This window comes from Lithobates pipiens, unplaced genomic scaffold, assembly GCF_037356315.1.
Source record: "Lithobates pipiens isolate NorthernLeopardFrog02 unplaced genomic scaffold, aLitPip1_a1.2 Scaffold_1, whole genome shotgun sequence".
Taxonomy (NCBI): domain Eukaryota; kingdom Metazoa; phylum Chordata; class Amphibia; order Anura; family Ranidae; genus Lithobates; species Lithobates pipiens.
In genome coordinates, this window is record NW_027507685.1 from 175,294,581 (window position 1) to 175,317,130 (window position 22,550).

The following is a 22,550-nucleotide window of genomic DNA, read 5'->3' on the forward strand; positions in this document are numbered from 1 at the left end:
TTTTTTATGATATTCAAATTTTTTGAGATGCATCTGTATATATCATTCTATTTCGCGCCAGTCTGTGAGGTTGTTTTCATTCAGCCATAACTTCAAATAAACTGCCCCTAGTGGCGAAGTATGGTACAGGAACACCTGCAGCCATTCATTCCAGTGAGTGTACAGTGGTATAAAATACCTAGAATTCTTTAATCAACCAAGGGCTCTTTTAAATAGGACAAAAAAAATAAAATAAAGAGAAGATGGTAAAGTGTACCATATAATGATTCCATCATGTGCAGGGAAAATGCTGTAATTTCAATAAATATGAATCAGAAAAGCAAAATTCATTGTGTTGGTCAAAATTTATTTTAATATTTAATCATCTATATCACATAAAAAACAGCATTTTCATTACAATTAAACGTTGTCCCATTTTACACAATTATCAGTTCCCAGAGCCCACAAACAAACAATGCCACTGTGTGATAGGCACCATGCAGATTTATTCCACAGATATTTACCCAACAGATGGGCAGTAGCCCGGTGGCCATGTCACTTTCAGGTCATTTTTGGGGACAAAACTTCACCATAAATGCATAAATTACATATTATAATTTTTTCAGAGTTTGAAAGAAACCACTTATGACATTAATGTCTATGTGTTATTTTGATTGATTAGAATAGAATAATTTTAATGATTATGTATAATTTATTCATCAAGAGATCACAGTAAAAGTATTGTATTTTGCAAGTGCTAGTATAGCATAGGAAGATTAAAGTGACTTTATTACTTTAAATAAGAAACTGCTGATGGGTGCCAAGAGGTGCCTTGCCATGCCTACAGCAGATTTCAGTGCCCTTGTTCAGCCCCGAAGCTGGGCCAAAATACTATTGAAATGATTAAATAAAACCTTTCTCTTTTCGTTATATATGTTATTTTAGACCCAAAGACCCACAATCTTTGGGCATTTGTACTTCTCTATGTATAATTGCCGGTGGGCGGGGCCATGGAGGTGCTGAACATAAAAACAGACAGCGGTGGAAAAGCCTGCATGTGATGGTGAACCTTCATGATTGAAAGAACTCAAATCTACAGAATGAAATGGGTGGGCCAGCACAGTCAGGCTGTGAAGGAAGGGGCTAAATCATGCTGATGTCCTCCAGCCAGGAAATGATGCAGCGTCTAGTGCACAATGTGAGAAGCTCACAGTGTGTAGTGAAATAAGAGAAAGCAATTAAAATACAGGAGAGGAGCCTGTGCAACTGTTCAGGATGGAAGGTAAGGCGGGAGTTCAGTTCTAAGCTGGAGATGGGCTTTTATAATTGACGATCCCCAAATTACATCAAACTATTTGTATCCAGAGGGATTTTAATAATAAATATACTGGTTTACATCACAAAGTAAGACAGCAAGAACAAGCATTTATGGTTATGGTACTCTATGCCCTGAGCCTCAAAAAACAATAAAAGCAAAAAAACAAAACAAAAAAACAAACAGAAAACACACACAAAAAAAAGCAAAGAACACAAAAAGCATTCAGCACCTCTTTTCCCTTCTTTCCAAAATAGAAATATTCATGTATATGTATGATACCCACATTCACCATATTACATTGGTTTACAGATTGGTGGAATGGTGGTAGCGGCACCCACATTCTCCCTATTACATAGGTTTACAGATTGGTGGAATGGTGTTAATGTTACCCACATTCTCCATATTACATTGGTTTTTCAGATTGGTGAAATGGTGGTGGTGGTACCCACATTCACCATATTACATTGGTTTACAGATTGGTGGAATGGTGGTAACAGTACCCACATTCTCCATATTCCATTGGTTTACAGATTGGTGGAATGGTGGTAACGGTACCCACATTCTCCATATTACATTGGTTTACAGATTGGTGGATTGCGTTGGTGGATTCATGATGTGTAATTTCTATTGAAGATGAACTCCGGGCAAGCAGGTGTGACTGGACTTTGAAGGGGAAGCAGCACACCAATGAGCTTATCTCTTTGTTACTCTGGTCTTTCCTTAGCATGCTCCGTCTTTGCACATGAACTTCACAGCACAACAAATTGGGGCTGCTTTCCCTTCTCATAGTCTGAGCTCTGCTGTACAGGGACTGTAGGAGATGTACACCAAGTAAAATTAAGTTGTTTAAACTGCTCACATGATGTAATAATGAATAGAGTTACATTCATTTGTATCATGTTTTATCTGCCTTGAGTTCAGCTTAAAAATAAACTTATCATGGTTGAACTATGGGACTTTTCATTCCTGACCTCTTTTTGAAATTTGTATTTGCCTGGCTGTCATATTGATCCCCTAGCTTCAATATACATATTCTTTAGGATGAAATCAACGCCCATAGGAAAGGGTTAACCTATTCCCTAGCTCCTTATCAGGAAGTGTCCAGTTGTCCCCGCCCCTCTGGCAGGATCTCTTATATAAGGTGGATGGGGCCTAGGAGAGAATTTTGCTTCTGGCTGGAGTAATGTTATTCCAGAGGATGCCTGACAGCTAATTAGAAGTCTGTGAGATGGGCCAATATACAGAATGAATGTGGCTGGATGGGTGCAACTCTTAGTATATTACACGGGTGCTAGTGGACAGGATCCTGGATACAAAGTACACAGTGGTTGGGTTGCAAGTGGTAGTGGCAAGAAGAAAAAGTTGCTCTCCTAACGGTGAAGAGCAATCTCCTTCATGGAACTCATGTGACATGCGCCCCAGGTGCTCAGCTGTACTGTTGGTGCTCTAAATTGGAATCTGTGGAGGAACACAGGACCTTGCAATGTGAGGAGTCCCCACCACTTATGGGTCGGTGCTGTAGTGGACCAGGGGATGGAAAGGTTTTCAACCCACCGCCCATACACAAGTTGTCAGACAGTGCAGGCTTAGTGGGCTGTGAGGCCTGGTGGGCGGAAGGTTTAGACCTCTGGACAGCCTTGTATTTGGGTGGGCTCCTAGAAGAATGTTGAGAGCTGGTAGTGACTTGCCAACACTTTGCACAGTTGGCAGGATCACCCTCCGAACAGAAGATGGCACTAGTGGGAAGCAGTGAAGCCCTTGGAAGAATTCAGAAAATGCTTTACGTTTGTGGAAGCCTCGAAAAAGCACTAGAACATGGGGAAGGTGGTGCTTTATATAAAGAGGCATTGAGCTATGTATCAGTACATGCATATGGAATAGAATTGGCAGCAGGACATGTGTATGCCATTGGCTTGCTTTTGCTGGGATAAAGATGGCAGGATTGCCATATAGGACAACTGAGGCAAAGGAATATGTTGGATCTGTTCTCTTGGAACTGGGATGGCCCTTGGGGACTGTAGTTCATACTATTTGAAGGGCTTTGCCCTATGCAACCAGGGAATAAAGTACTAATTTGTCTTGCTATGCCTGGACTGTGATTGTGTGACCCTTGTTGTATCTCTATGGGCATAGTTTGGCCACTGATGTGCTTTCTTATTCACTCTGCTTCTAGAAAAATCTGAACCTTCTTTTGATTTCTGTGGATCATGAAATGGCATATGAGGAGATCCTGTTGGAGGCATTTATTAAACTGATAACTCTAGAACAGGTACAGGTAGCATCCCCAGAACTGGAAGTAGCAAGACCCCATTCCAACTTTTGCATCCTCGGTTGGGCAAGTGGGCAATTATTTCTGACCCAAGGTATTACATCAAAGGGACTGATGTTAAACTATTGTTATTGATTATAAAGAGTCCTGTGGTTTACTGTGTATATACTCCTGTACAAAATGTTTGTTTGATGGTGTTTGCAGATTTCTAATGTTGTTTGCCATGTTGATTCTTTTTTTAAATTGCTATGTTGCCTAACCAATTTAAATTTGCGTTTCCTGATTGGTCAGTGATGTTGTTATACATGGCCCGGGCACATGTTATTATGAAAGTAAGGAGAGATATGGAAAGCAGTAAACTTGTTCTTTAGCTAAACTTGTTCTTTAGCTAACCCTTCTTTATAGAAAGTGACCCTTGGGGTGGGTGGATCTTAAGAGGGCAGAAGATGATTGTGCACCTTGGAGAGGAAGAACGCAGTGGAAGACTGAGTGGAATTGTGTTGGTTCCCCATGTGGGCTTCCCTATGGGCATTGAGCACTGACCAGTAAGGGAACAAGGACTTTATACTGCACCAGAAGATGTGAGTTAATTGAATTGAAACCTGAAGTGCCTTTTTTTGGGCCAGAACAATTAGGCCAAAGGTGGCAGGAAGGGTCCAAGTCATGACACAATACATGGGTGCTGGTGGACAAGGTCCTGGATATGAGGTACATTGTCTAAATCTTGTTGGAAGTGGTGGTGGCCAGTGGAAGTAGTCATCCTCATAGCAGTGAAGAGCAGACCCTTCTATGGAAGAAGCTGTGGGTGATCTGGGCCCTCATGGGACATGGATCCCAGGGGTTTAGCTGCACTGCATGGCAACACACTCAAATCCCAACTCCAGGATTTTGAAAAAAACAACCCTTGCAGTGTGCCTCACTGCAAGGATTAAAAGTTCATTACATCTAGGGATTAAAGTTTAGGCAGGACAACTTAATTTACACCCCATCTCCAGCTGGTTCTATCACCCTTGCCCTCTGCCCAAAGCTCCTGTCTTTGGAGCCTTGGGTCAACACATACAATACACACATTTAACCCCATATTGTATAATGGGGGGGGGGGGCAGCTGGAGTGAGGAATAAGGTAAGTGATTGCACCTTATTTATGCGCCCCTAGACATTAAGATCATTTACCCCTTGCAGTGCAGTGATGGAGGCTCCACTGAATTGGTTCCTTTTTAATTTTACTTCTTGGAGTTGGGTTTAGGCATTCTGCCTAAACAATGTCCACTCAAACTCAGCACATTGATTCTGTGTAAAAAGAATATATCATAATAGCAAGATAATTAAAAATAAATACTTATCAGACTTTGTGGCAATAACTGCAAGCCAGCAACACCTAACTATTCACAGTCTAATACAGATTCATTATTTGTTCACACCACATTTATTGTCAGCCATCCTGACATTATTCAATGGAATTAAAATGCAGTTCACAAAAAGAGAGCATCTGTTTCTCTTAGTACAACAATAATGTTAAACTTCTGTGTACAGTGATTATCAGCTATGACAAGGAATGGATAAGTCCTCTTTCAAATACTCCGAGCTGCAGGATTGTAGCTTCCAGTTGGCTTTCTGGCTTTCTTCAGCCACCATACAATCTAAAGAAAAAAAATATATATAATTAAGGCTGAAATATTGATATCAGAGTTGAGTAGGTTAGTTGAGCAAAACAGCTAGCAGTGATAAAAGTAGTTTTAAAGCCAGTCTTTTAGAGCCAGTCTAATCGATGCCACCGGGTGGTGGGTGGGGGCCACGGACGCCAGGGAAGGAGGTAGATGGAGACTTAAAAAAATCAGTCCCTCTCTGCCCTGCTGCCTTCAAGTCACTGGGCTCCACAGCCAGAGAAGGAGGAGGTGGGTGGAGAGAGTGAGACAGTCTCAGGACGCAGTGTACAGTACAGCACTAGATGCAGGCCTCCACCCGGCCTCACTGAGACTCTGATTCTGTCATCACTGGTTGCTAGCCGCTAGGTGGGGCGGCCCTAGCAACCAGTGCCAAACTTTTGGAAATCAGTTAGCAGGGTTTCCTACTATCCTGTGTCCTCTATTTCATTCCAGGACACTGTATTGTCCCGGAAAGAAGGTGCCTGGGACCAGGAACACACATGTGAATTGCTGGTGCTGCTGCTGAATGTAACAGTAAGTGCCCATGTGATCCCTGGTTCTGGAGGGGGGCACTTGTCCCCCCCCCCCCCCCTTGCGGATGCCCATGCACTGAGTGTCTGATACATATGTACTGGGAGTATGAATTGTGACCTCAAAGACACTTGCTTTAAAGCGTAACTCCACTTTTGTTGAGAAAAAAACATTCCCCCCTGGGCGCTCTATATACATTGCAAGGATTATAACAACCTTTATTGCAGATTCCTACCTTTTGTTATTCTGAAGAAATACATGTGTGTTTATCTGTTACTCTGTGCTGAGTGGGTCTAATGGGAGTGATTTCATAATTATCAGTCAGCTGTGGCAACTACAGAGCGCTAATGAGGGAAGCTGCTGGGCCTGCATCCCTTTAGATGTGTTCCTATTGGAAATATCACACCAAAAATTACATTTTTTGTTGCAGGGCATGCCTTAAATCTGACTTGTATCTTAGGCAGACTTCTGGGAAAATTGGTGAGCCAATCACACAAGCAGGAAATGATGTTTCTGGTGAGTGGTCAGTACACATTCTGTGTACAGGACAACTCCAGGTAGCCATATTGCAGTTAATTTATAGAAAATTACAGCGGCTGCAGATTGAAAAGGAAAGGTTATATTTAATAACATTCAATTACAATATGACTTGTATATGCTATATTATTTTTTCTTTATTTTATATATTTTTTTCCCCTATGAAGGTGGAGTTACCCTTTACGGGTCACAATCTGTTACAGGTTTGGATAGCACAGTGGCCAAGTGGTTAGCAGCCCTGCCTTGCAACCTTAGCATCATTGGTTCACATCCCAACTATGACATTACTTACAAGGAGCTTCCATGTTCTGCTTGTGTGGGTTTCGTGACATGCTGGTAGATTTATTGGCTCCTGCCTAAATTGGCCTGTGAGGTAGGGGCTTAGATTGTAAGCTCCTTGAGGGCAGGAACTGATATGACTGTACTATATACAGTATATATGTAAAGCTTTGTGTAAATTGACAACGCTGTAATAAATCATTTTACCTGTTTAACACCTGTGACAATAATGTCCATTTTGGGATAAACAAGGCAAAAACTCCTAAACCTGAGAAGTTTTAATGCATGCAGTCATTGTACTTTTTATCAAATGGGTCATTAGTTTGCAAAGATCATTTTTAAATAATAAACATTATCTTACCAGAACCAGAAGTGTGAAAAGAAGACTTGTACCAAAGGCAGTTAAAGCAGATATGACAATGATAAACCACAAGGGTAGGCATTGACATGGTGCTGTGCGGTAAAAAAAAATGCAGTTTAGTTATATTTTCCAACAATGTGTATATTATTATTCTGCTTATAATGCTTGAGAGTAACACTAGACCTTTAAAATATGTATTAATTATAAATAATATTTAATAATGATATTAACATATTCTAAACTTGAATGTGGGCAAAAAATGTTATTGTTATATTCAGTGGTGGCTGGTGCTCAATTTTTTTGGTGGGGGGGGGGGGCATGCCCCCCCCCCCGGCCAGCCAGCCAACCCCTCCATTAATTTGCTAATGTCACACAACTGGATGGGCTCGGGGGAACAGTGCTCTGCGCCCGAGCGCACCCTTTTTTTTAAGCCAATTAGAGCCTCAGACTGTAATCATGTGCTTATGCGTCCGGTGCCCTGCATGTAGATTAGGGGTTGGGCGCATGGATTAGGGAGGTGGCGCTCCTGTGCCCTGCATGAGCAGCCAGCACTGGTTATATTATTACCATTTTAATGTTGAACAGCTAAACACAGGGTTGAAATGCATATATGGGAACTGTTTTACATGGCAAAGGATTTGTTATTCTGTTCAGCCAGTCTTTTGATCCAGACACATCTGCTAGGTCCATAAGTAATATTTTATACTATGAGACCGCTTGGCAAACAACACTGCACTTAAGCACTAAACCCTGGTCCAGTACCCACCTTGTGACTGGAATTGTCAAAGGAGTTTTGGCTTTTGGAAATTAAAGCCCAACTTTAGCCATGGCTATTTTTGTGTTTTACATTTTTTTAAAAGCGCCATTAAACCACAGTTAAAAGGACAAAATAAATCCTCTGTAAGCCAATGCCGTAATGTGCTAGCATGCATCACATACTAGCACATTATGAGAGACTTGCCTTAAAACGATGCCCTCCAGTGGCGCGCTGTCACCACTAAGGCTGGATTCACACCTATGCAGTTTTAGTGCTTTTTGAATTTTGCAGGTTTGTACTACAAAAAGTGTTCCATAGGAAACAATGTTAAATGGACTGTAGTACAAATCTGCAAAAAGCAAAAAGAACTAAAACTGCATAGGTGTGAATCCAGCCTAAGAGGACTTCCGTCTTCACCTGATCTTCCTTCAGGTTGCAGCCTTCAACTACATGAGTGGTCAGGGGCGCAATGATGTCACTCCGTGCAAGTGTGCAGGAGCTGCCGTTTGTGGCACGGGCTCTGAAGGTCTGGAACGGTATGCCATACCTTCCGAGTTCATGCGCCAGCTGCATGCACCCTGAATATTCCCTAAACAGTGCACCTTAAGGAGATATTCACAGTACCTATAGGTAAGCCCTATTATAGGCATGCCTGTAGGTAAAAGTGGTGAAACTGAGTTTACTACCACTTTAACGCTCGCATTAACACTGTTACCCCCTTACTTTGCTGTGCCATTCACAAAACACAGCACAAATGGTATCATTGTGCTTTGTGAATGGCACAGCAGAGAGCAGAGGAAGGGGTTGAAGGCACAACATCAGACATGACACCATTTACAGACACTATTCTGCTGCAATGCAGAGCCAGTAGTCCTGCTTCCCACTTGACATGTAAGGAGCTCTTATCAGAGCTTAAAGAGCTCCTGAAATAATAAAAATTGACATGTTAAAGTGAAATTTAAAGACTTTGAAAAAAAAAAAAAAAGAAAATAGTACAGTAGTGCCTGGAGATGGGCTTGAAAAAAAAAAGGTGCTGTATACATATTCTCGTATGACAGCGGCCCTCTAGGGGGCAGCACTACAAACATATACAGCAATAAACAACTTATCAAACATTTTACTCCTTCCCCACTAAATGAGTTCCCCTTCATTTCTCTCAGTCTAAAATGCCCCCAAAAAAGACAAACATTGACTATGGAGTTTCTGGTTGGCAATTCAACTTTTTATCTCTTTTCTAAAAGGCCAACAAGTCAGTCTATGTGTAGGCTTCCCTAGCTGTTAACTGTGATAGGCAGCAAATTCCTGTGATTCAGGCTTCACCTTGACTTTCCTGACTTTGGGCCTAAACTCGCCCTAAAGCAAAGAAATATCTCTTCAATAAACACACTCTTATTAATCCCAAGGGTGTTGTCATTCTAGAGCAGTCATCACTAAATGGCGGACCATGGTCCAGCTCCAGTCCCAGTAGCCATACTACCAGTGACTGCAGCCTTGCCAAAGAGTTGCCTGTGTGTCCTCTCCTGGACTGCCAGCCTGCTGCTGCCACTATGTGCACAACATGGCAGGCACGCTGCGCACGGGTTTGTCCCTTCGATAGGATCGCTGCACTGCACCGCCCCACACTGCCTGTCTTATTCACACAAGATGAGAAACGCACTGCTCTGGACAAAAGGCGGGACTTTTTAAGTTAGGAAGGGGGTGATTGGTTGCTACGCAGCAGGGCGGTCCCGGCAATCAGTCACTCACCTTTAACGTGAAAAGTCCCGCCCCTTGTCCAGGGCTGTCGTGCTTTCCGTCTTATGTGAATAAGGTAGGGCTCTGTGGGGAGGGGGGAGTGTTGTGCTTGTATGAGGACAGGATTCTATTATCGGGGGGGGTCTGTGATGGGGGGTCAGTCTGTGATTGGTCAGTCTGTGATATGGGGGCCAGTCTGTAATGGGGGGTCATTCTGTGATATGAGGGCCAGTCTGTAATGGGGGGCCAGTCTGTAATGGGGGCCAGTCTGTGATGGTGGGGTCAGTCTGTGATATGGGGGTCGGTCTGTAATGGGGGTTCAGTCTGTATTGGGGGGCCAGTCTGTATTGGGGGGCCAGTCTGTGATGGGGGCCAGTCTGTGATGGGGGTCAGTCTGTTATGGGGCCAGTCTGTGATTTTGGGTCAGTCTGTGATGGGGGGTCAGTCTGTAATGGGGGTCAGTCTGTGATGGTGGGTCAGTCTGTGATGGTGGGTCAGTCTGTAATGGGGGGGTCAGTCTGTTATGGGGTCAGTCTGTGATTGTGGGTCAGTCTGTGATTGGTCAGTCTGTGATGGGGGGTCAGTGTGTGATGGGGGGGTCGGTCTGTTATGGGGTCAGTTTGTAATGGGGGCCAGTCTGTGATGGCGGGCCAGTCTGTGATGGGGGGTCAGTCTGTTACGGGGTCAGTCTGTTACGGGGTCAGTCTGTGATGGGGCTCAGTCTGTGATGGGGCTCAGTCTGTGATGGGGGTCAGTCTGTGATGAGGGGTCAGACTGTGATGAGGGGTCAGACTGTGATGAGGGGTCAGTCTGTGATTGGGGTCAGTCTGTGATTGGTCAGTCTGTGATGGGGGTCATTCTGTGATGAGGGTTCTGAGATGAGGGGCCTGTGACATTAACAGGAGGCTGAGATGTGGAAGATATCATTTCATAGCACCAAGATGACACTCGGACCTCCGCTAGAAGACAATTTTTCTGACTGGACCCCGGTGAATTTTAATTCACTACGCCTGTTCTAGAGGATCAAGTGGGAAGGTAGAACCCAGGACCAGTAATGGAAGTTAGGATAGAGAGAGGGACCACCACTCCAGACAGGTCATCCAAAACAAAAACTTCTTCTCTAGAACTGAAGAGCCCCAGGTGCTGGCAAATGTGTATAGCAAACGAAGATGAACGGAAAACTCTGGATAGCCGCACTCCAAAGAAAATGTATTTTGTCTTTTATTGAAAAATCAGGATCACACTGTACAAGCCACAGCAAAGCAATACAAACAGGAACTGACGCGTTTCATACTACAGAGAGTGCTTACTCTAATGGAAGTTAGAAAACTCGAACCCTTACTCAGGAAAAGGAATCATGAAACCTAGTAAAAGCAAATATATTGTGGTGCCTGTTCCTAAGTTTATTAAACACATTATGATCTGACTGTACAATCACCTTTAGATTTACCAAAATTATGCAATATTTGACGCTCCTAAACTATGCTTTCAATTTGTAGACAATTAGGCAGGCCCCCTGAACTACGTCATTTTTGTAGGGTTTAAAGAAGATTGTACACTCAAATTGTAATGTATGTGGTAAGCTTGAGGGTAGGGACTGATGTGAATATACAATATATATGTGTAAAGCGCTGTGTACTTTGAGACAGTGCAATATAAGAAACTCTAATAAATGGATAAAAACTGAAAATACACTCCAAGCCAGAAATTAAACTCAAACAGGGTGAAATAGATATGGTAGTATCAACTCTAACTCCTTAGGAAAGAGTGCATTGAAAGTGGTATCTGATTAACCAATGAAAGCTATTTTCTAATACTAATATTTTTTTAATTCTTTTAATATTTTCTTATTGTAATGATTCTATTTATTCTACACCTTTATAAATTCAGATTGAGTTGTAGTAAACTGTAAACTAACCAGTGTCTAATGAGAGTAATCCCACAAGAATGCATTCCACACTGTGTTGGTACTTAGCTCTTCCAGCAGGTACCGAGCCTTGCAAAAGTATTCACCCCCCCTTGGAATTTGTTTGTGTTTTGTTGCTCCACAAACTGGAATTAACATGGATTGTTTGAGGATTTGCATAAATTACTTTACATGATGCCCACAACTTTGAAGATGTTTTTTTTATTGTGAAGCAAACAACAAATAGGACAAAATAACAGAAAATGTCAATGTGTATAATTATTCATCCCCCTAAAGTCAATACTTTGTAGAGCCACCTTTTGCGGTCATCACAGCTCCAAGTCGCTTTGGATATGTCTTTATGAGCTTACCACATCTTACCACTGGGATTTTTGCCCATTCCACCTTGCAAAACTGCTCCAGCTCCTTCACGTTGGATGGTTTGCACTTGTGAACATCAATCTTTAAGTCTGACTACAGATTTTCTATTGGATTGAGGTCTGGGCTTTGACTAGGCCATTCCACCACATTTACAAGTTTCCCCTTAAACCACTCAAGTGTTGCTTTAGCTGTTTGTTTGGGGTCATTGTCCCGCTGAAAGGTGAACCTCCATCCTAGCCTCAAATTACACACAGAGTGGTACAGGTTTTGCTCAAGAATATCCCTGTATTTTGCACCATCCATCTTTCCCTCAACTCTGACCAGTTTCCCAGTCCTGACTGCTGAAAAACATCCCCACAGCATGATGCTGCCACCACCATGTTTCACTGTGGGGATGGTGTTATTTGGGTGATGTGATGTGTTGGGTTTGCGCCAGACATGGCGTTTTCTTTGAGGGCCAAAAAGTTCAATTTTAGTCTCATCAGACCAGAGCACCTTCCTCTATACATTTTGGGAATCTCCCACATGCCTTTTCGCAAACTCAAAACGTACCATTTTGTGTTTTGCTGAAAGTAATGGCTTTCTTCTGGCCACTCTGCCACAAAGTCCAACTCTATGGAGCGCACGGCTTATTGTCGTCCTATGTACAGATACTCCAGTCTCTGCTGTGGAACTCTGCAGCTCCTCCAGGGTTAACTTAGGTCTGTGTGCTGCCTCTCTGGTTAATGCCCTCCTTGCCCGGTCCATGGGTTTTGATGCGTGGCCATCTCTTGGCAGGTTTGCTGTTGTGCCATGTTCTTGACATGTGAAGGACTTATCCCGCCAGTCTCTTCCATCCCCCTAATAAAATCTCCAATCCCTCCCCACAAAAAACGTAACAAGGTATTGGAGTAAATGGCCTTGCTGGCCTTTTATTAACAAATTAACATAAACATAAATAAATAAAAAAAAATTAAATAAACTTTATAATAACATTCTCTGTACTTTTTATGGGTCTTGGAGGGGAACACACACCACTGGTCACTGCGACAAACTTTGTATCAACTTTAGGTCTCCAGTCGCAAACCCCTGACTGTAAGACGGTACCCAACCTTCGAAGTGACCTACCTTTTCCACCCCTTCCTGGTTAACCCCTTGTAACCGGAAGGTACCTGATACCCCAGCTGGGTAACAACCATGTTATATCTCCATATAACATACATCTCCTCCTCACAGACCCAAACCACTGCCACAGCACGCAAGGAGTAAGACCTTACTATTGCGAGCACCTCCACACCCTCAAAGCACGTTGTAACCCTCCTGCAAGCCAAGAGCCCAAAGATCGGTTCCAACTTCATTAAGGTGTACCCCGTCGCTTCTAAGGTACCTCCATGTGTCCACCTCCAACTCTCTATGCCGTATGGTCACCCCCCATTCCGAACAACGAACCTGCTAACCTCTTTGTTAACTTTAACTCTCTCCCTATCAACCTTTTTAGCAGACCAAGCCCACCGCCAGGACGTCCTGCCCACCATATCTGACCATATGATGACCATACCCGGGAATGCTGCCTGTAGCCACAAATAATCACATTTTATGTCCCTTATCAACTGTCTCATGGACCTGGCTCCCATGTCATTCCCCCCCATGTGTAGCACCAAAACATCCGGTGCCCTATCTAGGCAGGCGAACCTGTTGACCTCTGACTTCACCCTGCTCCAAAGCATGCACGGAACCCCGATCCATCTGACCTGAGCCTCGTGTCTGGGGATACCCAACTGCCTACCATTCGGCCGAACATCAGCTCTCCTGGCACCCCAGTAAACGAAGGAGTGGCCCAAGATCCAAACCAGGCCCACTTCCATACCTGTGAATAAAAGATGACAAACACAAAATAATGAGTCCCCCCCCCCAAACAACCATACGAATACCAACAACTACCGTTTAACAAGTCTGTAACAAATGTGGCCGAATGTAAAGCTTGAATCTGTCTGAATCCCACCTCCCGATACGCTTCACCACCTCTTGGCTAAGCCCGGCCCTAGCCGCCTCCGTCGCTGCGCCTATGCGGAAAGAATGGGATGCATAGGTCGTAGGATCGTAACCAGCAGCGGCTAAACATCTTTTGAACACTGCTATGAATTGAAACTTCGACAAGGCCGACCCATCTGCATGCATCAAAAACGAGCCTTTAAACCCTGGCCGCAAGTCCCTGGAAGATTGCACCGCGCTCACCGGACAAATGTGTGACCCAGGAAGACGAAAAATTTCTATCTGCATGCCCCTACCCGCCTGGTCCGTCTTTGACCGGTTTATCCGTATCCTGATCGAATCGTGTAAGTACTCCAAGTCCCCTGCTTGTAGCCCCCCCCGTGCCTGTTTTGAACGGCTGACTAACTCCCCCACCCGTAACGCCCCAAAAAACGCCAATGCAAAGGCTGCTTGGAATAAGGCACTCTCAAACTCCAAACTGCAAAGGGGTGGGAGCTGCCGAAACAGGCCATGTAGTACTCCAAATGACACATGGCGTCGCCCCTCCCTTTTCTTATGTGCTCTCCTGTAACCCTTAACCGTCTGCCTCACCCAAAAATCTTTAGTATAGTCCCGTTGCCCCTGCAACTTGAAAAGAAAGGCCAAACCTGCCAATTTCTTCTCGATGGCAGCTCCCGAGATGTCCCGCTCAAAACCCATGTTGAGGAAATAGAGAACCGCGTGGACTAACTCCTGGCCCTGTGGGGAGATCTCCAGACTGCGCAAGCATGCATACCATTCCTACCATACCTTGGAATAGGCGTCCCACGTGGCCTGACTCACTGAGCGCTGAATCCACCTAGCTGCGTTCCCAAGGCAACGTTCCACATCCAGACCGGGCAGGCGACCCCCTGCTGCTCCGCGTCCGGTGCCAACTCCCGAAACCTGGTCCACTGGAAACGAGACAGCGTCAGCTACGGTGTTCTCCACCCTCAGTAAATGTACAGCGTAAATGAAAACATTCAATTTCAAACACCGCAGTACCAGGTGTCTCAGCAACCTGACCACCGGCACCGACTAGGCTGACAGCCGATTAATCACTTGTACAACCCCCATGTTATCACAGTTGAGCCGCACTTTCAGATTACGGAACGATTCCCCCCATATTTCCATTGCCACCACAATAGGAAACAGTTCCAGGAGAACTAGGTTCTTCAAGAACCCAGCTTCCTCCCAAGATGTGGGCCACCGGGCGGCGCTCCAATGCCTTTGAAAGACGGCCCCATAGCCTGTGTATCCTGCAGCATCCGTGAACAATTCAAGATCCCAATTGCTGATGGGGCCCGACATCCAGAAGGCGCGCCCGTTAAAGGACTCCAGGAAATCATGCCCCACCCGCAAATCTTCCCTGTGCTCACAGGTCAGACTCACAAAATGAGTGGGGGACTTGACTCCTGCCGTTGCCGCCGACAACCGCCTGCAAAACACCCTGCCCATGGGAATTATTCGGCAAGCAAAACTTAGCTTCCCCAATAGCGATTGTAATTGCCTCAGCTGCGCCTTCCGCCGCCCGATGGTCCCACGTATTGCCTCCTTGAGATTCTCCAGTTTGTCCAACGGCAATCAGCACTCCATTCCCATGGAATCCACTTCAATTCCGAGGAAAACTATGTTGGACGTGGGGCCTTCCGTCTTGCCCGGGGCTAACGGGACCCCAAACCGTTCCGCTATGTGCTGCAACGTCCCCAAAAGAATGGCACAAACATTGGAACTCGGCGGGCCGACACATAAAAAGTCGTCCAGATATTGAATAACCGAGTTGATCCCAGAGACGTCCCGTACCACCCATTCCAAAAATGAGCTGAACGTTTCAAAGAAAGCACATGAGATCGAGCATCCCATCGGGAGGCAACGGTCCACATAGTATGCCCTATTCCACGTGCAACCCAGCCAACGAAAGCTTTCAGGGTGAACCGGTAAAAGCCTGAAGGCGGATTCAATATCCGCCTTTGCCATCAGGGACCCCTGGCCGTATCGTCGAACCCATGATATCGCCGCATCGAATGAAGTGTATGTTACCGCACACTCCTCCGGTGCAATCGAATCATTGACAGATCCACCTTTCGGGAACGACAGGTGGTGAATCAGTCTAAATTTATTTGGCTCCTTCTTGGGAACTACACCCAAGGGGGATACCACCAGGCCCGACAGAGGAACTGAAGCGAACGGGCCGGCCATGCGCCCCAGTTTTACTTCTTTGTCAATTTTTTCTGTGACCACTGCCAGATGCAGCAGGACCGACCATAAATTATTCACTATGGGAGGGGCTACCGCCAGATGGCAAGGTATTTTAAACCCCTTTCCACCCGCACCGGCGTCGTCCCTTTTATTCGCAGGCTCTCCGCCACGTCCCTTTCCACTCCTGAAGTACTTTGAGAGGGCGTGTGATCCCCCGCAGCCGGAACACGTGTGCTTAAATCGACAGTTGGCGCCGAACCTGCAGGTGCCCTCGTTGAACTGCCAACAGAAGCCCCATCTCTTGTCGGCTGTCCTGGAGCTGCAGTACCTCCGCCCCCCGCCTGAAAAAACTGGTTAGGAGCCCTCGCCGCCGTCATCAGCTTCATCCACAGGCTAATATCCTTGTGGTCCCATCTTAGGGACGGTCGGACGGCCATCCGCTGACGAAATTGTTCATCATAACGCAGCCATGCCATGCCGCCATACGTCCGGTGCGCCTCACTAATCGCCTCTAAATACACGAACAACGCCGAGCAGTGTTCGGGGGCCTTTTCCCCCACCACGCTCGCCAAGATGGCGAACGCCTGCAGCCAGTTTGAGATTGTCCGCAGAATCAGTCGGTATCTGCGTTTTTCCTCGTCTTCCTTCTTGCTCTCTTCCGGTTTCAATCTATCCAGATTGAACTTCTCAAGCGGCAATAATGTGAATATCTCCACATATTCCCCTTTCCAAATTTTTTCCTTTACTTACGTTTTGAGATGGGCTCCCAAATGGCCTTCAAAACATACATAAACCTCGCTCTTGGCGGAGTCCGCCAACCTGAAGGACTCCGACTTCTTCTCCCCCGTCTTCTCCTGGCTAGCCGGAGCCGTAACGCTGGCCGTTGCCGTGGGCGTAATGTCCACCGCCGTCACTGTGTCCGCTGTTCTCGCCTCGGCCTCCACTCTATTCGCGACCGCGGTCGGTGGCGTAACCTTTGGCGTACTCTCCTTACCTAGTGACGGGACCCACGCCTGGGCCGGCGATGAATTGTCCCCCGTGGTCGGCTCAAAGCGCTGCACCAGCTCCCGCAAACCCAGCAATAACTCCTGTAAGCCTGTCGCCCTCTGCCCTGCCTCCTGGGGCTGCCCAGCATGGTGCCGTACCCCACTCACCCCTGAAGAACTACCCTCCCTGGTGGACCCAGCTGCCTTACCCCGCTCCAATAACTGTTCTAATAAAGCCAAAATAGATAAAGTAGAAGTGCACTCACCGGGCTGCCCAGGACTGGGCCCATCAGCCGCCACACCGATATCCACCGCTGCCGAATGTCCCTGGTCCTCGTCCCGTTCCGACCCGGACAGTTCTCCCTCCGATCTGTCGCTGGCCTCCTCCTGCTGTACGACTGCTGGCTGCACCCCAGAGGGTCCTGCTCTGGCTGCCGGGGATCTGCAGCGTGTCTTGCGCCCTCTGCACTGTGTCGACCCGTCAGACCCGTTCGTTGGCCGCCTGGATGGACTCTGGCTTCTCCGACTGGTCTGGGCTCTTGGCGTCCCCGCACTGCTCCTGCACACCGCCGTCACCGCGCTCCTCATGAACCTTCCTCTGTTCCTGGCTGGGCTGCTGGCCTCTTTGGCCACCTGGCCAGCCCCCCGAAGCGTTGCTGCTCCCCGCTGGGCCATCTGGCTCCCTCCTGCAGCCCCGGCCGACAGATCCCTGTGTCGCGCTGGGCTCACCAATCACCGCGCTACGGCCCCTGCGCTGAGCCGTCCTGCTGTCCCCCCTCCCTGGGGCTGGTGATCTCTGGGGGGTGCCTGGACATTACCTCCCCTCCGCTGCCTTTGCGTGCTCTGCTCCCCCTGCACCGCATCTGGGCTGTAGCGTTCCGGCGGCCGGGAACTCCGCGCACGTGGAGCCTCCGCATCCCCCCCGCTCGGAGCCGATCCAGCATCCCGGAGTATGGCTGCGACCTGAGCGTGCAGCCAGTCCGCCCCTTGCGCTGCCGCCGCCTCCCGCAATTGCGCTACGAGCGCCGTTAGTGCCACCGGAGCCGCCATTAGTCAAGAGAAGGAGGACAGAGCGGTGGGAGCGCGTGAATCTCTCTCCTCTCCTGGCGAACAGATCTCTTGCTGAGGCACCTCCCCTTTTCTTAAAGGGAACATGCCTCAACCTCCCCCTGACAGCGTGACTGTGCAGTCCGCACATGTCATGCTGTCCCTGCGCTAATGCTCTGCTCCGGGACTCCCTTTCCATTTGGTTATGATAGATTTGATGGTGCTCCTAGGGATCATCAAAGATTTGGATATTTTTTTTATATCTAACCCTGACTTGTACTTCTCAACAACATTGTCTCTTACTTGTTTGGAGAGTTCCTTGGGCTTCATGGCAGTGTTTGGTTAGTGGTGCCTCTTGCTTAGGTGTTGCAGCCTCTGGGGCCTTTCAAAAAGGTGTGCATATGTAATGACAGATCATGTGACACTTAGATTGCACACAAGTGGACATCATTTCACTAATTATGTGACTTCTGAAGGTAATCGTTGCACCAGAGCTTTTTATGGGCTTCATAACAAAGGGGGTGAATACATACGGACATGCCAATTATCAGTTTTTTATTTCTGAAAAACTGTTTTATGTATATATTTTTCTAATTTTACTTCACCAACTTAGACTATTGTGTTCTGATCCATCACATATGATTCAGATTAAAAATAATTTTACTAAAGGTGGTGATGTAACAAAATAGGTAAAAAGCCAAGGGGGTGAATACTTTTGCAAGGCACTGTAGTTGTAAGGCACAGAGATAACAATGGCACCTTCAGTAAGTGTGGAACAATTTTTATGATTTTCTTTATGGGACGGGGGTCAAGATAAGAACTTTTTCTTCTCCAAAGTTCTGCTTTAAAGCAGTATTAACCCCCAACAATTATTATATTGCAGCTTACCAATTCTTAGATGTGATGGCTGCAATAATTTTTTTTAGGCGTTCTTTCTTCTATTTTCCTCTGGTGATCCAGCCAGTAAGTCTGTTGCTTTTCAAAGCAACACACTGCATTTACAGGGATGAACCATTTAACACTAGCAGGGCCCCAAACACCTTTGCCCCCCAAAAAACAAAACAAATAAAAAACTGTGTTGCTGTATTTGCTTATAATGTGTTACCTGGACTTTGTTATTGTATGTGTATTTAAATCAGCCAGTCCATTTAACACCCCTTCCCTTGAGCCTGACAATCTTGCCTTTTAGATCTGCACCTTGTGCTCATTTATCCAGAGTGTAGGTACTCTGGTACTCTAGTACAGGAAATGTATTCCTGTCCAGATCACCATGGGATAACAGAGGGAAAATGTCCCCCCCCCCCCCAAAAAAAAACAAAAAAAAACAAACAAACAATGCAGCCACCACATCTAATGATTTGTAAGCTGCAATGTATCACATTTTAGTTCTTTGATTTAATACTGCTTTAACCTTGCAGTCTGTAAGGAGGCTATAGCAGAACAACTATTTTATTATCAAAGGAAAATTTCAGTTACTTGGAAACATGCACATTATACATTATTTTTTATAGTAGTGTATTACATGCACATCACCTTTGAACAAAAAAAAAGTCTGGCTATGATATGAACACAGATTCAGATTTTTTTTTTTTAAATACCCCTCTAATAGACATGTTCCAAGGCTCATTTTTTTACTTTATAAACAGTCACTATGAGAGGAAGATATACTAGCATTTACTAGTACTTACTTGGTGGAGAGGCTGTGGTAGACTGACTTGTTGCAGCAGTAGTTTCAGTATTACAACTTGTACTGGCTGTTGGTGTTGTAGTTGCCTTTGTTGTGGATGAAATTAGTGTTGGGCTAGTTGCTGTTGTTTCTGTACCTGCAGTAGTTAAAGAATGTGTGGTAATTAGGGTGGTTGTTGGTTTTGTACTAGCAGTCGTTGAGGATACTGTTGTGGTCTGGGCTGGTGTTAATGTAGTAGTTTTTGTAGTGGAAGATGTAGTTGTAGTCCAGGTCGAGGGTGACTGAGTAGTTTCTATAGTTGATGCAATAGTTGTCCAGGTAGAAGATGATTCTGTAGTTTCTGCAGTTGTTGAGACCATTGTGGTCCATGTTGAAGGTGATTCTGTAGTTTCTGTAGTTGATGGAGTAGTTGTAGTCCATGTTGAAGGTGATTCTGTAGTTTCTGTAGTTGATGGAGTAGTTGTAGTCCATGTTGAGGGTGATTCTGTAGTTGATGGAGTAGTTGTAGTCCATGTTGAGGGTGATTCTGTAATTGATGTAGTAGTTACAGTCCATGTTGAAGGTGATTCTGTTGTTTCTGTAGTTGACCGAGTAGTTGCAGTCCATATTGAAGGTGATTCTGTAGTTTCTGTAGTTGATGGAGTATTTGTAGTCCATGTTGAAGGTGATTCTGTAGTTGATGGAGTAGTTGTAGTCCATGTTGAGGGTGATTCTGTAATTGATGTAGTAGTTACAGTCCACGTTGAAGGTGATTCTGTTGTTTCTGTAGTTGACAGAGTAGTTGCAGTCCATGTTGAAGGTGATTCCGTAGTTTCTGTAGTTGATGGAGTATTTGTAGTCCATGTTGAGGTTGACTCAGTAGTTTCTGTAGTTGATGGAGTAGTTGTAGTCCATGTTGAGGGTGATTCTGTAGTTGATGGAGTAGTTGTAGTCCATGTTGAGGGTGATTCTGTAATTGATGTAGTAGTTACAGTCCACGTTGAAGGTGATTCTGTTGTTTCTGTAGTTGACAGAGTAGTTGCAGTCCATGTTGAAGGTGATTCTGTAGTTGATGGAGTATTTGTAGTCCATGTTGAGGTTGACTCAGTAAGTTCTGTAGTTGATGGAGTAGTTCCAGTCCAGGGTGATTCAGTGGATTCTGTAGTTGATAGAATAGTTGAAATCCAGGTTGAAGGCAGTTTTGTAGTTTCTGTAGTTGATGGAGTAGTTGCATGGGATTCTGTCGTTTCTGTAGTTGGTGAGGTCACTGTAGTCCAGGTTGAAGGAGACTCAGTAGTTTCCATAGTTGATGGAGTAGTTGTAGTCCTGGTTGAAGGCAATTCAGTAGTTTCTGTAGTTGATGGTCTACTTGTGGTCCAGGTTGAAGGAGGCTCAGTAGTTATAGCTGTAGTAGAAGTTGTAGTAGTAGTAGTGGTAGTAGTGGTGGGCAGCAGTACTGTAATTGTTGGTGTCATTTTAATTGCGGAAAAGGTAGAATTATTATTATCGTACCCCAGTGAATCAAACACAGTGGTGCTAACCGGTGTTGTAACTGCATTGATGTTAAATGTAGCCCTTGAGCTATTTGTTGCACTGGTAGTTATGGAACCTGTGAGGTTAAATTTATTACTAATGTCAATTGTTAAGAAAATATTCTGGTTGGTCAACACTGTAGAAAAAAATTTCTCCACTTTTGTAGTCATCACTGATACATTTACCACTAGCTGATCTTTCTCTGTAGCTATTTTACCTTGTCTAATTAAATTAATTGTATTGGTAATGTTTGATTTTGACATTTGCAAGCTTGCCGGCCCCATTATGAAGTTTTTGCTTTGCACGTACGCACTTATTAACAGTGAGACTGGTTTGTGAAGGTTGAATGTAAGAATTCTTGGTAAAATATTGTATGTTTCTGTAGGGTTTAGGCCCACGGTTGTAAAGGTAATAGGTGCTGTGATAGGTACTGTGCCAGTAGCTGGAAAAGTGACATCTTCAAATGTAGTGGTTTCAGATTGATCTGCTGTCCTAGCCTCTGCTGATGGAGACAGAAAAAAAAAAACACATTTAAATTGGTTAAATCCACAAGAGTAAATCCACACAAGTATTAAAGTCAAAATGAACTTTCAGTTTAAGCAGCTAAATACAATTCAGATATATCAAAACACACAGGGGCAAGGGGGTTTGTTTTCTTTAAAAATGAGCATAAAAGCCTGTCCCCTGCCAGCTTGATACAAGTAAAGATCCTTGCTCTCTGTGTGAAGGCATTGGTCTCTCCAACATGCCCTTGCTGAGTCAGAACTAGAACAATCCGATGAGCAAGGAGCATTATGCTGCATACACACGATCTGACTTTTCGATGGACTAGGTCCGGTGGACCGGAAACTGTCGGACAATTCATTCGTGTGTGGGCTCCAGCAGACTTTTCTTTCCCAAAAGTCAGACGGACCTAGAAATAAAACATGTTTTAAATATGTCCGACGGACTCGAGTCCAGTCGAAAAATCTGCTCATCTGTGTGCTAGTCTGAGCGACGAAAAACCTACGCTGGGGCAGCTATTGGCTACTGGCTATGAACTTCCTTAGCCCTTGTCCACATGGTCGGACATTCCGACAACCAAATCCGTTGGATTTTGTCCGACTGATTTTGTCCGACGGATTTTGTCCGAAACTGTTGAATACACACAGCCGGACAAAGTTGTCAGAAAATCCGATCGTACTTAACATGATGACGTTATTTCATTAGGACGGGACTACGTTCAGGCTAGTAGCCAATAGCTTTGGTCTAGGAATTTGATCTGAGCATGTGTGGCACTTTGTCCGATCGAAATTCTGTACACATGATCGGACAAAGTCCGATCGGATCATGTTGTCGGAAAAATTTATAGCCCAGCTGTAAAACTTGGTCTGTCGGATACACCGACGGAAACAGTCCGATGGAGCCCACACACTGTCGGATTATCCGACAA

The 22,550-nt window shown here is 45.3% G+C and overlaps 1 protein-coding gene across 2 annotated transcripts in view; it reads right to left on the reverse strand.

Moving 5' to 3' along the window:
* Positions 1–325: 325 nt before the first annotated feature.
* Positions 326–22,550, reverse strand: part of LOC143979553 (uncharacterized) — a 52,010-nt gene continuing 29,785 nt past the window's right edge. The window contains exons 2-4 of one of the 2 annotated variants that reach the window (XM_077478943.1): positions 19,608–21,620; positions 6,921–7,012; positions 326–5,206 (exon numbers count right to left, since the gene is read on the reverse strand). In XM_077478943.1, coding sequence (XP_077335069.1) covers positions 5,138–5,206; positions 6,921–7,012; positions 19,608–21,620 — 2,174 coding nt within the window. In that variant the 3' untranslated portion in view covers positions 326–5,137. The remainder of the gene's footprint in view (positions 5,207–6,920; positions 7,013–19,607; positions 21,621–22,550) is intronic. The other variant, XM_077478945.1, reaches the window with a different exon arrangement.